Source organism: Lissotriton helveticus, chromosome 4_1 (assembly GCF_964261635.1).
Source record: "Lissotriton helveticus chromosome 4_1, aLisHel1.1, whole genome shotgun sequence".
Taxonomy (NCBI): domain Eukaryota; kingdom Metazoa; phylum Chordata; class Amphibia; order Caudata; family Salamandridae; genus Lissotriton; species Lissotriton helveticus.
Window position 1 is genome coordinate 1,083,241,555 of NC_136063.1, and position 16,597 is coordinate 1,083,258,151.

General features: G+C 44.5%; 1 protein-coding gene across 1 annotated transcript in view; it reads left to right on the plus strand.

Moving 5' to 3' along the window:
* The window catches only part of CLPTM1L (CLPTM1 like), a 1,937,019-nt gene that overhangs the window by 414,580 nt on the left and 1,505,842 nt on the right, over window positions 1–16,597 (plus strand). The window contains exon 5 of the mRNA XM_078687677.1: window positions 7,317–7,395. Coding sequence (XP_078543803.1) covers window positions 7,317–7,395 — 79 coding nt within the window. The remainder of the gene's footprint in view (window positions 1–7,316; window positions 7,396–16,597) is intronic.

Below are 16,597 nucleotides of genomic sequence, written 5' to 3' on the forward strand. Positions count from 1 at the left end.
TTTGTTGGTTTTTACTGTAGCCCCAGGTTTCCCTTTCTTTTCTCCAGTGTTTTTCTCCTTTCTTGATTTCTTTGTTCTCTCGTTTAATGCTCCCACAGTTTATTGGACCCGTGATCTTGTAAATATCCCGGCAATCCACGATTCATTAGTGCTTGGTAGACCCTTTTCAATTTGTAAAGCTTCAGAAGCAGAGTTATTTAAGGTGACTAGGGGGATTTGGGCGCAACTGACCTCGTTCTGATGCGAAACAGTAGCCGGGGAAAGGGAGACTGGTTGCCTGTACATTGAAAGGTTGGAAGGATCAAGAGATAGCCTTCTATGTGCCAGTTCAATCTCATGGGTCAATACAGATTCAGCTCTGGTAATGAAATCGTCAGGCGTCCCAGCAGCACCCTTCTGTTTGCTCATACTGGAAAACAGCGGGGCTCCGAATCAGACTTAACATCAGCGCCAATCCCCTATGCAATCTGCATCCTTACTACAATTTAACAACATAGCATCACTCCAACAGTACCTTGCTTTCGTTGCTTGCGTGGGGGCCAAGGGGGGTGGCCCAGCCCAGCCTCCTCCGGCCTCGGACGGCCGCAGACGGCCCCACCATTGTCCCGGGCTTCTCCGGGCGCATGCCCGCGCGCGTTCCGCGCAGCGGGTGCCGCGAGGAGTTATGTAGCAGCAGTAGGTGGGCCTCAGCACAGGTGGCAGCAGTTACAGGGCTCCTGGGACTTCGAGTCCTTCTGGAGCACTTCACACACTCCCCCAACAGAGTCCAAAGAAAAACGGCAGAGTCCCTTGCAGCGAAGCGGCAACCCTTTTACCATATTTTGTTTAGCTTTAAGGAATTTCTTTTTTCCTCAAGTTATTACATAGTTCACAAATGATTTTCCGTTGAAATCAGTAAATAAATGTCACCCACAATTCTCTTGTTCAGGGATAATAACTAGGGCTCCGGGGTTTATGGAATTTATTTTTATAACATTTCCATCTGTTTAGCCATATTTATTTTATAACTATCATATTGGTATTTATCCATATTTATTTTATGTTTTGAGAATAGGAGAGGGGATAGCTTGTGTATTTCCACATTTATTTATCAGATAAACGTGCACTCCGACTTTGATACCCAACAGGTTTTAGCACATTACACAGGCAAAATATATTAAAATATGAAACCCACTTAAAAAAATATTTTCATTATATCACACATACATATTGAGATATGCAGCAATTCAACCAAATCTCATTCAGCTGTCTAACTCCTCATGCTGCCAATATGCGCAGCTATTAGCCTTAAAGACATTAATCTCAGCATTATAAGTCACTCAAAAGAAGCCAAATTATCTGTATTGTTTCACTTTCAAAAATAAATACAGACAGGAAACAATTCTTTCTGTCTGTATTTATCTGTAAAAATCAGTAAAAAAGGAAAACAGGACGCCCTAATCATAACCAATACCAGCGCAGCTCTCTGACTTATTCAACTAACCCCATTGTGGCTCTACACCAACTGACCTATGCCAGCACGGCACACTGTGATGTCAACCTTGCTTCTTGTAAAAAATGCAAAACAACAGTTGACGGACAGAATGCAGAACAATGTCATACATTCACCCCAGTATGGAGATCTGGGCTAAATCCATCGTTTTTTTTTTGCACTCCACACCACCCCAGTTCAGACATGGCCATATGCAAATCAGCCTTGACCCTGTGCCTCATGGGAACAGTCAAGCCCGAACTGCCAAGCCATGTCTTTCCTGGACCGGAATCAAGCATCCTAGGACCGGTTTCTGGCTATCAGCCGTCTTCAGCCAGGATAGCTTGACTCCAGTGGTGTGGAGAGCATGGGACTCACATCTGAGCATACCCATCCCACTCTGGTTGACAAATGCAAAACAACAGTTGATGAACAGAATGCAGAACAATGTCATACATTCACCCCAGTACAGAGATCTGGGCCTAAATCCATCGTTTTTTTGCACTCCACACCACCCCAGTTCAGACATGGCCATATGCAAATCAGCCTTGACCCTGTGCCTCATGGGAACAGTCCAGCCCGAACTGCCAAGCCATGTCTTTCCTGGACCGGAATCAAGCATCCTAGGACCGGTTTCTGGCTATCAGCCGTCTTCAGCTAGGATAGCTTGACTCCTGTGGTGTGGAGAGCATGGGACTCCCGTCTGAGCATACCCATCCCACTCGGGGTGACGAATGCAAAACAACAGTTGATGGACAGAATGCAGAACAATGTCATACATTCACCTTGCTCCTTGTAGCAGCTCACCCTCCTTTACAGTGTTCTCTCAAGCACGTTCTGTAAGCAGTTTATGCAACCCAAATGTAAGCAATTAAAACAACAAAGTATGTCTACTCTACTAAAGAGGTAAAGATTAATCATACACACAAAAAAACTTTCAGAAATGTCTTCTGACCTATTTTAAACATCCACCTCAAATGAAACCTTGAGTAACGTGATTTCACTCTGATTGATACAGTTGTTCCCTGTACACAGAGATCAACTATACAAACCATGTCTCACATTCACACAAAGATTAGTTCCCCATCTCAAAGATGCTGTTGACAACGTCTTACGACAAGCACCACACACAGCAGACATCTACACCCAGTGTCTTCTACACTGAGACTTAATCACTTAGTTCGGTATCCTGGAATCCTAGGCCGCAACGAACATGGTAACCACTTCAATTTCTCTGCATGAAATGCCACATTCACCCATCCACTTGTATCAACTCTGCATGACACTATACAGCCACCTCAAAACATTGCAAACTAAGGATAAGCAAGTGCAACCCTATTAATATTCCCACTGCATTGCAGCTAGGAGTCGTCTCCACACCAGCTATACTCCATCAATCCTCACACCGAACCATGAGGTTTTTGGGTTTGGACTGGGCTTCAGCAGTTTCTGAAGAGGGCACCCTAACTCCCCCATGTCAGTGGACAAACCATCCACCGTGCTCCAGATGTGATCCAGCTTGTTCTGGGACCAACTTTTCTTACTATGACTTACTCTTGGTCCACCGATAGACCTTTTATGTGCGCACTGAGGGGAAAGAGAGTGGTGTTACTTGCATTTAACAGTGCAACCATTTAGTTACACAATGAGGACCAGGAATCTGTAGCCAAATTCAAACAAGCTTTATTACAAATCGGAGATAAGATTCAGGTAAACCATATACCTTAGTATACATGTACAATATAGCAAGAGGGAGGCTGAGTCTTCTGAAGAAATTTAAATAAATCAGAATTAAACAGAAAAGGAGCTCAACAGCTGCGATGCAAAACAACATTACTAATACCTGATGTTCAGTAAACAATCCAAAATTATTTGGACTATACATTGGAAATCTAAGTATCCCAAGTGCATTCCTTGAAGAAAAAAAGTTAAGTATGCAAAGAATCTCAGTAGTCAAGGAGTTCCATATGGGAAAGCATAACATAGCACGGCAATTATAAAGGGACAAGCTTTGTCAAGAGTCCTCAAGGAATCAAGGAAATGTCAGCCTAAGCCACACTTTAAGTAGAGTTCATAAGAATCATTGAGCTCTAGACCTCTCATGGTCCATACAAAGGGCAGTAAGGAATCATGAAAGGTGTCTGCAAGGGTTCAAAGAGATGTTCTGCAGGGCATCTGCAGAATTGGGTTCGGCCAAAGAGTCCAAGTAATGTTCTGCCAGCAAAGTTAAGGAATTAAGAACTCCTCCAGAGTCCGTCGGAAAGGAGGGGGTGTTGTTCTTCCCATATCCAGGAAAACTATAGGCTATAATCCATCAGTCCACAGTCGACGTCCAGGCACATCATCATAGACAACTCATTGTCCATGGTATCCGTATGTTCTAGACTGCACCAGTAGAAGAAAATCGCACACTGGACATGGAACACTACATGGTTCACACACTCATAAGAGTTGAATGGTCCTGTTGTCTCAGATTCAGTTTTTGTGTGCTTGTTGTCAACACAAAGCTTTTATTTGTTTTGTTTTTTGGGACTCTAAACCCAGTGTTGGAGTACACACACTGAAAATCATTGATCTGGTTCCAATGCTGACATGGGCTAGAATTTTTTTTTATTCTTTTGATATTCATTCTTTCCTCTTGAAACCAAGATCTCTAGTCCAATAATCAAGGATCTTTCTCAATAAATCAATATAAGCCGGCAGCCACGGTAATCGAAATATACCGACTACAAGCAAGAATGCCCTCAATGTACAGAGCAGAACTTTATTTATTTATTTATTTTTTAAACTTATAAAGCGCAACAAATGCCCTTAGGCGTCTCGGCGCTATGAACTGAGCAGGATCAAAGGTAAGTGAAGAATAGATGACCATAATACACTTCATCCGACAGGAGAGCCACCACTTATTGGTTAAACAGCCATGTTTTTATCAATTTACGGAAGTGCAATAGTGTTTGACATGAACGGATCTGTCGGGGCAGGGCGTTCCAAAGTCTGGCCGCTGTAACTACGAAACGCCGATCTCCCCAACTCTGGGGACCTGTAACTGAAAGGCAGTCATTGAGCGGAGTTGCCTATTGGGACAGTAAAATGATAGATGATCTTTAAGGAACTGAGAGCCCAGTTGATGTGCAGCTTTGAATGCTATGCATAAAGCTTTAAATTTAACCCGGTTCTCGACCGTTAGCCAATGGTAACTCCTGATGACATGGGTTATGGGTTTAAATTTGGGGGTCCCGGATAGCAGTCTTGCGGCAGCATTTTGGACCGTTTGCAATTTATTGATCACCCTGCATTGTGCATTGGCAAACAGCCCGTTACAGTAGTCCAAACTTTCGGGCCACAAAAATATTTCTAATCTCCTGAGGGTTGAGCAGGGCTTTATGAGGAGTGTTTTCGGGTTGCCAACTAGTACACCACTTATTCCCCTACGACTTGAATTGGGGTTGGAATCTATAGAAGAATTAGTATCAGCACGGCCCTTGCCTTATTGGAAGAGACTTTGGTCAGTGCCCAAACTAGCCCCATATAGGGAGGAATTTCTAGAGGTTTGGGCTCTTTTAAAAGGCAAGAACATTCCGTGGCTGTGCCATATTAAGTCCCTTAGTATTCGGATTGGTTTGCCTCCGCTCTGGGAGACCCCGGAGGTGTGTTGCCCGGGGATATCAAAATTAGAACTCGAAAGCCAGTTGAGGCAGCAGTATTTATTAGCCCTACAGAGTTCAGGTTCCATAGGAAGACTTTCAGCAGAGTTCCACCTGGTGAAATCTGAATTGTGAGCGGAGGATTTTTTAAATGTAATTTATCCACCGCTTGCGAGGAAGCTCTAAATTCAGCTAAGGCATGGCACTCTACCACTTAGAGCATTTACTTGCAAATGGGCTAAACCAAAAAATATTGCCTATAAATGTGAAGATGTTAGCCATGTAATGTTTTTCTTCCCTGCATATGAGGTTATAAGAAAATGCTGTCTGATTCCGCTATGCAGGAACCTAGGGTTTAGATATTGTAGACAGGCTTGTGGGGTTTTAATGTATGACACTCAACCTCCCATCGTTTTTGCTGTCTCCCGCTTTTTATTTGGCATGTAGCGTAGAAGGAAATGTTATGGATAAATTCTTCTGTTCAACTATGTTTTACTATGAATTTTAACTTTTCAAGTCTTCATAACTATCTAGTTTAATCCATTTTTATCTAGATCTGCTATTTATTCCTTGTTTTATATATTGTGCATTTCTGTATGTATTTTATATGCACTTTTATGGTCTATGACCGAAATAAAGTTATCAAAGAAGAAAGAATATAAGCAGACGTTCTGTGAAACACTTCTCTAAAAGGACAAAGCCCTGAAGAAGTCACACGAAAAGAGACAAAACGCGTTCATATGTTATTATACCATCAATAAAGAATTTTTCAACACATGTCTGAAGCAAGTTTAATGAACTTGGGAAAATCAGAAGCAAACTCGGCTAATTGAATAGTATTCAAAACAAGTGTTGCAATTTATTACTTGGTTGGACTAGAATAACAGTGACACATGGGTTTTCCCCCTTTATCTGAACCTGCCAGCCTGTTGATTTTTAAGCATTTTTCCAAGTTTGGTTGGGCCCACTCGTATAGGAGACAATCATGTGAGGGAGATTCCTCATAAATCACAGCTGGGGGCTCATAACATGACCATCAATCAGGTAGGCCAGTTCCTTATGTGGGGAGAAGGCCCAGTCGTTAATCATGCTCGGAGGGTCAGTGATATATATTCAGATATCTGGGAGCAGAGTTCCCATTATAGAATCCATATGACATTTGCTCCATGAAATCAATGGCGTCCTGGGAGCATATCTTATTATCGTTTGTATGAAGTACGTTTCCAGCACTGGGAAAGGGATGTTTTGTAGGGCACATAATGACTCTGGGCATGGACATCATTTTGAAGAGAACGAACGCTGCTTAGTAGACGCATAGGAACAAGTACCAATGCTCCACGTCTGCCCTAAATCTATCCAGGAGCCCTTTCACATTGTGTTTGTAACTTTAGTTTCCGTCCCTGGTAATCTATATTCCTAAGTACTTGAAACCCATTGGGGATTTCCTAAGCAGAGACACGGTCCTTTGTTCCCGGTAAGAGGGAACAGTGGATTTCTCTCAGGTTATATGGTATGCCGAGTATTCACCATACACATTGAACCTTCCACCCATCTATGGCAGACCTGACTCGACACTGCATCTTTTATCACCCAGCACGCTTAGGGCTCAACCATCAAGGTAAAAAAACAAAAGTGGGCACATTGGGGATCCCTACGTAGTACCCCGGTTTAATGAAAACACGTCGCATAACGGGCCTTTTAAGCACCCTTTCGCCATTGGTTCTGTATACAATAAAAGAAGCCCCCACCCCCGAAAACTGAACTGAGGCAACCCCAAACAAGGCAACATCTCTAAAATAAGGCCTCTGCCTGTATGTGACCAATTTGGGACAGGTGGACGAACGACATAGACGACTCAGTGGAAAGTGGTGATTTGGACACCTAGAACGGTAGTTATAAAGGCGGGGAATCTCTTATTCCAGCAAAAGAATATATACAACATTTGTTAAAATAATTTAAGGCTTATGCTTATAAACACGCATGGACCCGTAGAGCATACATCATTCCCACTACTGAAGATAAATGGTGAAAAGAAGAATTTTGAAGTGACAATCATTTAGTATTGTAGAGTGTGGCTTAGAAGTACAATGCGTTTCTGCATTGCAAATTATAATTTAATATGTCAATATAATAATTATGTATCTTTACATAAATGGTTTGGCATTCTTTAAATGTTAACTATGTTTGCTTATGTTTGACAGGATACAATTGGGGAAGTCTGTGCATTATCTTCCGATTCTATTTATAGATCAGCTAAGTAACAGAGTGAAGGATCTCATGGTAAGTTATATTTTTGTTATTTGTCATTCTATTTGTCGTAGACCGTTTGTAGAGCATTTATACAAACATTTTACGTAGCAAACGCATGCACATTCAGGTGTCTGAAGGTAATGCTAAGAAAGCACGACGAACTTTAATAGAATGGCAGATATCTTTTGTGTTATATAATTATGGCCCTCACTGTACCAGAATACCTCTCCCCAGTGACAACTGTGTCTTTCCTAATATTGGATTTTTTATGACATATGTCTCTTGGCATCTCTGCTGTATGTGCCACCTCTGCCTGTGTAACATCCGAAGTGTCCCTCCCCAAACGCAAATGTATGTGTTCATTTTATACATTATGTTTATTAGAGTACTGGTTAACAAAATTGTGTGATTCTGAACAGAGCACTTAATCTTCCTGGGCCTAATAAAAGATAGGTATATAAGGCCTATTAGAATTCGATACAATGTTCCTTTTGCACAAAGCTTAATTACTCTGTGAGAAGTTGGCCTGGTATGTGATGTTCACTATTCTAGTGAGCACCGTGCACCAGTCCAAACGACCCTTATGGTGATTGGTTGTAAGTCAACCTTATAGACCAGCTATCCTAGGGGTAGCATGGAGAAAAGCAGTCTTAGGCTAAACTCAATAGGGCATGTGAAGCCAGCTGTTTTACCATATGCAATCCTTTTAATACCAAATGAAAGGACACCACACAAGTTATATATTATAAAAATATATGTATTTATTACTAGAATAATCCTCTGTACTCTTTATGAGGGCAGAAGCACAAGCGTTAAACAAAGAAACTTGTATAACATACAAAAGTTGCACAAATATGGATAGGCCCTGGTGGCCCTTAAAACCATATACTAAAATAGTGGTATAAGAACCACGTCACAAACAATGGTAAGGCCTAGGGGCCTTGGAAATCGCTGGGGTTACACTGGACTAACAGCAGTTAGGACGTGGGAGGCCCACAGGATGTGGGTGAAGTGTCTAAATGCGCACGCGTGCACCATTAGAAGTCAACAGCGCCTTGAGACCCTCCGGGTGAGTAGTGCGCTATATAAATGCCCTGATTGATTGATTGATTGATTGAATGGTGCGTAAAAGTTAGAAAGTTACTGTTTTGGAAGTCTTCCGACTGGACTAGAACTTAACCACTTAAAACTAGGACACTAGGGATGTAAATCTCTACAGGAGCACCGTAGTGCTGGCGTTACCTCACCCACCGGAAGCAGGTGCATAGGTGTCAAAGTGCATCGACGATGACCAGGAGCTGGGCACGGACTCACCCACGAAGGCTCTCGCTGTCGGCGGTGTGGGCTTCCGGATTGGAGTCAACAAGCCTTGGCAATGGCAACCAATGCAGGAACTGAAGAGGGCTTCTTACTCAGGCCAGCAAGGACTGAGGGGCTTCTCCTTCGCAGGGAAGCAAGGGCCAGTCTGGAGCAACCAGACCAGCGGTGTAGATTTCGGGTTTCGTCGTCACAGAGGCCACTAGCCAACGGGCAAGTGACCGGACAGACGCGTCGAGCAGGAAAATGCAAAAGGGCCCCACGCAGCACTCGGTGAGTGTGGAGAGGTGAGCTTCGGTGCAGTTGATGCTCGGGGCTGGGGCTTCTCAATCCCCAATGCACAGCTTCGAGGGTACCTCGGGGGCTGCACAGGAAGCGTCTCGCAGTCTTTTCAAGATGGCCGGTCCCACGTTACACGTCGCCTCCACGGGTCTCAGCTTTGCTGTGGCTGTGGATCGGGCTAAAGGAAGTCTGGCAGTCCGAGTCTTGTCAGGCTCTGTGGTCGGGCTCCGGCAGGAGCGTCGGACAAAGCAAGCAGTTAAGCGCTTGATGGTGCCTGTTTGCACCGGATGGCAACTCCTTGGCCACAAGGGAGATTCTTCAGTATCTTCTTGTAAAGTAGACGGTAAAAGGTCCAGAGTTCTGTTGCAAAGTTTCAGTCAGGATAATCTGATGTCTTAGGACGCAGCTCCTACCTTTATTCCAAATCAAGGGGCTGGATTACCTGCTAGGTCCACCTATGGGTGGGACCCAGGAAGGGGGTGGTTACACCCCTTTCCCTTTGTCCAGATTTGCGCCAGAGCTGGGGCTGGAGTGCCCTAGCACCGGTTTGAACTGGGCTATGCATGGGACACCTTGTGTGCCCCAGGCAGTGTCTAGTTTCATTCAGCCCTCCCTGCCCCAATCCACTATCTCCTGTCTGGGGTGGTGCTAACACCTCCCTGTGACAGGAAACCTTTTGTCCAGGCCTCCCCTGCCGGAGTTTCGGTCAGCAGCAGGAGGCCAGATTGGTATCTGTGGCAGCAGCATCCATTTTGTTATGCTGAGGCTCTGGTTAGTTTTAACCGCGTTTAAGGTAAGTAACATGTCTTCTCCCTCTAGATGGGTGGGATGCTACCCCCGTCGCCAGGACTGGCGAGGGGGTAGTATTCCAAAGCGTATGACACCTTACACGACTTGTTTCGATAAAGCCAAACCAAAGATAGCATTTAACCACGAGGTTCATAATGCACTTAGAGTATGTGGTATGGCAATACCCTGGAACAGCTATAAGGAAATGGTTTCGAAAGCTGCAAACAGGCTCAGCTCATGCTAGAGCACCATCTCACATAAAACCAAGCACTCTGCCTTCAGGATTGTTAAGGCCTGCCATAGGAGTGACTTATAGGTGCATATGTGTCTATATGTAAAGGTAGATATAGAAATACTATACCTAAGCAAGGGGTGATTACACCACCTTGCCCCAGCTGAGTGATCAGCCAGTTGTGTCAAATTGGAAGGCCTACCAGGGGTGGCAACAGATATGCTGCAGCCCCTGGTAGGCCTTGGATGCACCTATGCCCTGGGTGCCTATGGCACACTATACAGGGGCTGATAAGGTGACCCAAATACCAATTGGAGATGTACCTAGAGTACATGGAGTCCATTTTACAGAGAGAGCAGATAGCCTGGGGTCCTGATTAGCAGGATCCCAGGCCAACTAAGTCGAAAACCAGCTAAACACAAGGCAAAAAATCTGGGGTAACCATAGTCAGATATCCATCCTCCTACATACTCTCTGTAAATTAGCACCGGACGAATGTGTTTGTTGCCAACTGTATACATTTTTAAAGATTTTCTTAAAGCTGTTTTAAAGTTGATGATGCTGATGTTTTTAAACTCCTAAACATCAAAAGCCGATTTTATGACCAATTCATAACAGACCCAGTTTTATTTTTACTCAAGGGCTATGTACATTTTGAAAAATAACCTCTAGACGAACACAAATATTTTATGTTTTAAAGTGACATAAACTCTTAAACAGACTTGAGCTAAAATCGTTTTAAAAAGCTATGATAAATGGATTCTGCATCATAAATGTTTAAAGTTGATGATATGAGTTGTCAGCTAAATATTTTAAAATCGTGTTTGTATGTTTCTTGACCTCAGCCAAGGTCTATATCAAATAAAAAAAACTTGAACTTGAGCCTTAAAAAGAACTGTAAATGCGTGTAATGTAATTTACCCTTGATATAAATTATCTTGATTATCTCCCAACACCCACATTGTGCACAAAGCTCTTTTGCTCATTAGGTAGGTTTGCACTATATTGATACCAATACATTCATACCAATAGACTTATTTATAACCAGGGACACTTGAATTATGCGATTGTGCGGCCGCAGCATTTTTCACATAATTATGGTTCTCCCACTTTTTCCATATAATCCATAACCTACTGCATAATCTACAGATTTTAACAGCAAACCAACTTTGTTTCTAGCACAAACGCTTCAAAAGTTTAAAAAATGCAGCAGCACGTGTTGCAGCACAGTGAAAGGCCTTTTCAAAGGTTGACTGGTTACCTTTCTGTTGCTTATTTCTATGTTTAGGTGTTAAACTGGTACTAATGAGGCGCAACCTGTGTCCAGACAGCATTAACAAGTGTAAAAATGGCAAAATATTGAAGTGATACTGTCAGAAAATGTGTCGAATTACGCCACATAGTTTGCTTGTATTTTTTTTGTCATAACTTAGTCTACCCTGCTGCATAATTTAGCCCTCTCCTGACTCATGATTCCAGTGGCCTTTTTTGTAACATTTACTTTAGCTTAACTAATCAAACTTCACAGCTGGTAGCTCCTAATCTGTTGGAGGGGAATATTGGTACATTAGTGGCACTGTACAACTCTTCGTGAATCATCGCTGAACACATCTGACTGCCAGTCACAAACACAAGGAAGCAATCTGTATGCAGATTTTATTTTAGGCAATAATGTTAGGGGGGTGTGAGTCTGAGATTTCCCATCAAGATACTTTAGTGTACCCAACTAAAAGAGCCTGAATGCAGGCATGCGCAGCTGAGTGGACGAAGCTCTGCCGCGTATGTCACATCTCACGTTCTACAAACACATTTTAAGTCAATGTACCACAAGCAAAAATATTGTCCCGCAAATCAGCTTTTTAAAAGAGTTTAGTGTATTACCTCCTTTTGTGCTCTGTTGTATCAGCTCCAGTATGTTTGTGTGAGGTTACAGGTACACATGTGGGCCAAGCTTCCCGACACTTCCTGAACCACCTTCCAGAACTACACCTCCCTTTAGCCTCCACCACTTAGAGGAGAGCCCGGACTGGTTCTTCATGGTTTTTTTGGTTCCTGCCCCTCCAGCCTTACAGCAGGACGCCAATTTAAACATCGCCGGACACTCATGGGTGACGACCGGGCCAAGGGCTGGCTCATCCCCTCCCTTTAAAACTCCGGACGGAAACTTCTGAAGTTAAGTTTAGGAAGGCGCTTAAAACCTATCTGTTTTTAAGTTAATCACGTGGACGCCTGGTAACGTAGTTTGGGCTGCTACCACCTCTCTCACCGTAGCGTGGGGACACGCCAAGATGGCGTAACCATGCGCTTTATAAATTCCTTTATTAACCTCTTCGAGGCTCATGACGAGCTGAGCTCGTCATGTGCCGTGGAACGCTCGCATGCGGGGATAATTCCCCTGCTGTGCTGAGCGTTCCACGGCAGGTAATGCACTTGTGACGAGCTGAGCTCGTCATGAGCACAGGAGCGCCGTGCCTCATGACGAGCTCAGCTCGTCATGAGCATGGGGCGCTGTGCGCGCACCCCTCCCCCCCAGCACAGCGGGGGATTAACCCCAGCAGCGAAGGGGTTATTATCTGTGCCAGCCAGTGCCCAGCAGAGGGCGGGTCACCACTCTTTTGCCTGACCCCCAGCTTAACTGTACCCTGTTCCTGCGCTGCCTGCTGTCCCTGCACTTCCACTTCCCCTGCGCTGGTTGTGGTCCCTGTGCTGCAGCTCCCCTTGTCCCTCTGTTGTCTGCTGTCCCTGTTCCCTTCCCTGCCGCTCCTCACCCCCTGCGCTGTGTACATTACCTGTTCCCCTACGCTGACACTCCCTACTGTCACTGTGCTGCTGCTCCCCCTGCGCCACCGATCCCCCCCCCATGCTGCCTGCTGTCCCTGTACCTGTGCTGCTGCCACCTTCTGCTGCCGCTTCCAGTGCACTGCCTGCTGTCCCTGTTCTCTGCGCTGCTGCTTCCCCTGCTCATGCGCTGCCTGCAGTCCCTATTCCCTGCACTGCCGCTGCCCCTTCCCCTTCCCCTGCACTGCTTGCTCTCCCTGTCCTGCCTGCTGTCCCTGCACTGCCGCTCCCCCTGCACTGCCGCTCCCCCTGCCTGCTGTACCTGTTCCTGTGCTGTTACTCCACCTGCGCCGCCACCCCCTGCTTTGCCGCTCCTTCTGCACCTACCTGCGACTCCCCTTGCCAGTGTGCTGTTAACTGCCTCAGTCCACGCACTGCCTGTTTCTGGTCTTGCCTGGCACCCAGTTCCACTAGGACAACCCATCAGAATCACTAATGGAGGCCACCACACTGCCACGCAGTGGACACACCCAGCCGGCATGCCGCCACCACACCGCTGGTTGCACAACACCCAGCTCTATTACCCCTGGCCCTCCTGCCACCCAGCGGTTCACCGCCAAGGAACTCCTGGACCCCGGAGACCGAAACAATAGCTTTGTCTCCTCCTCCTCACACTCCACCAAAGGACACTTCACCTGCCGGCACTGCCACTTCTCCTGCAACACAACCTATGAAAGAGCCCACACCACTCCTGCCCACAAGACCAAGAACACTCCACAACTGCTGCGTTGTATCATGTTCAACACTCACTCACTCTGCAAAAACGCTATTGAAATCTGGGACACATATATGTAGGATGTTGGAATCTAACTGTCTAGTTACCCCCACTTTTTAGGTCTTGTCTATTATATTCCGCAAGGAATAAATAGACAAGAGTATTGTGGGGAAACCTTTGCGGATTTTGGACAGTGCCTGTGGACTACTCGAGCGGAAAGCGCGTCCACATCAAAGCCATCAGCTTCCCTCCCACAGGCATCTGTTGCTTCCCCAGCGTGCGCAGTGCGCCCTCGGCCTCACTTCTCCCCCTAATTACATCCCTTACATCCTGTGAGCTTCCCTTCAAAGGCATCCGCTCCCCCGCCCCCTGCTTCACAGTACAAAGGAATGCGCATTTCCCGGCCGCTTTTAATTTCATTTTGCGGCCGCGTTTTTCTGCCCTTCTGGTCTTCCATTCATTTTTCCTTTCTGTGTTTTGTTTTGTAGAAGTTACAGTAGTTGCTGAAGAGTGAACGTGTGCGTTGCGAAAGCCATGTACAGTTCATTTCCGTATTAACTAAACTTGTACAACTGGAACATAGACTGAGTAAAGTGTAAAGCCGTACTTCTGATGAGCTCCCCATGGAGATGAGTGATGCGCAGATATAGTTCTGCATCAATCACATCGTATGAGGCAGTTAGTGTTGGTGGCTAATTAGTGAGCTCAATTTTGCACGGAAAACAGAGAATCTTGTATTTGCGATGCCTCTCCTTTTGGCCCGCGCTTGTACAACAAACAGAACAAATGTATACCACACAGGTATCTCCCCCGCACACAATCACCTTTTATAGTCCCCTTATTTATATGTATACGTTGTGTTACCAAGCTCACAAATGGCAATTTCCCCACAAACTGACCTCCGGGACTTTACTTGTCATAAGCTAGTCAGGGTAACGTATGCTCACGGGAGGACTCGAACGATAATACTTGAAGGTGGTTTGTGAAAACTCTAAAGATGCTTCTGCTTTTCTCATGAGCAAGTGGGGCTTTTTGACCTAGCGACTTGTAGACAGTTATGCTTAATCAGTTAGGTGTTCCTGCTTAATGAGCGACGCATAGATGCTTAACTTAACTGCCTTCGGATGTTTGAAATGACATGGATACAAGCTGTTAGTCCATTCAACTCAGTGGAAGCCACCCGTAATTTTTAGTAAGTGTATTTCGAGTTTGTTAATCGATTCATTTGAACTATATTTTGTTTGTGTTCCTCAAAACTGCATCCGCCTTTTACAGTCTTGCATGCCCACCATACCCACGCTGTCTCAACCCTGCTGGCAGCAGTCAATCATTGCCCTGGCTACACAAATGATGTGGGACAGGTAAAGTTTCCTACTCTACCGGGGTGCTTTTGGTATATCTATGATGGTACAATAATGCTCCCTGAGCACCAGTACGTCTAATAGAAGCTGCAGGGCTACTCTCATGGGATCATGAGAATAGCACCGTGGGTACCTACTATTCTGGCTAGATATGCCTTAATAAAGGTGTAAAAGTATCCACGGTGTAATTATTCTAGCCAAGGTGCTATTATCAGGATGATGTTTCTTTTAACCACGGGCCTGCCCCGTCCCCCGGATCAGTTAAGGCCGGCCCCCCAGTTTGAAGGTCCCTCCTCTACATATATGCCAACTTTGACACCCCACCAATCCTCAATAGCACACAGTTCAGAGGATTCTGAAACCCGCCAAGGAAAACTCAACAACAAACATGGATTACAAAAAAAGTTTGATGTGGAGGAAAAAATACACGTGTGAATATCCAGATGTTCACTCATCCTTTTGACGCAGAGCCACAGTCTTAAATGCCATTCCTTTAGGTGGCTGCGTGAATTGACTCTTCAGGTGCCCGTGCTATCCACACCCCTGCGGGTGTGCCCTTCAGTGGATCAGCGGAATACTCCCCATGTTCAATATAATGCCTGTGTGACAAGCAAGGTACTTAAATCAGAAGGATTACCGAAATAATGTGACAGTGGATTGAGGCATGGTTGACTAAATCATGCAGCAAGAAATGGTAAATTGTGCAGCACTTTTTGTTATCACTTCGTTATTTTGTACTTTTTTAAAGATGGTTATACTGTTGGACAAAAATGTAGCTTCTTTAATGCTTGTTGACAACCAAATACTAGTGAACCTATGCAACGGGACCTTCCTCTGCACGTTAACACTTCGCCATGTTTTTAGTAACTTGTTTCACTGGCTTCTGTCCTGTGTTTGTGGGTGACACGGCTGTGTGTGTGTTTTCTGCATATGTTTGAGCTTCTGGTGTGTGTGTTTGCATGCATGTTACCTTGTGTGTTTGCGCACCTACTTGTGTGTAATGTGCACCTACTTGTGTGTAATGTGCGTGTGTCTGTGTGTATATGTTTGGATGCATTTGCTTGTTTTCCTTCAACCGCATTTCAACGGTAGCGCCCAGAGGCCATTTCGAGGCCGAAAAAGCGCTCTATAAATGACTCGCATTCTCTCGCTTTTTTTGTTCAGAGTTCAAAATTAGCTTTATTCGACTTTTGTTGCAAAATCATAAAAGCACAAATATCACATATAATAAATAGAACATTTAAAAAATTAAAAAGAAAACAATCGCCGCATATTTACACAATAAAAACGATCATATTTCAGCAACAGTCGAAACTTTCTTCTTAGTTAATGGAAGGCAAGTAGAATGGTACCAAATTACACATAACTATCGCTGTACTTTTTCAAAAGCTAAGATTAAACAAAAGGTGATCAATTTAATTTCATAACCTTCAAATAAATATTACCATATTAAAGATAAAAAGGAACAAAATTTCATACATTGTGGCCTACATTACCCCAATCCTATAGTGTTCCTCAGAGCAATTGAGTTTCTCAAGTAAGAGGAAACCGCTTTTACCACAAAGGCTGTTTCTAACTGCTTCAATTTAGAATAAGCTGCTCTGCAACTCCCGATTCCCCATTTTATAAGGATCGGCTTCAAAAACCTCTTCCTGGGGTCACATAATATTTACAAAACAGGATGGAGTGAATATTAGA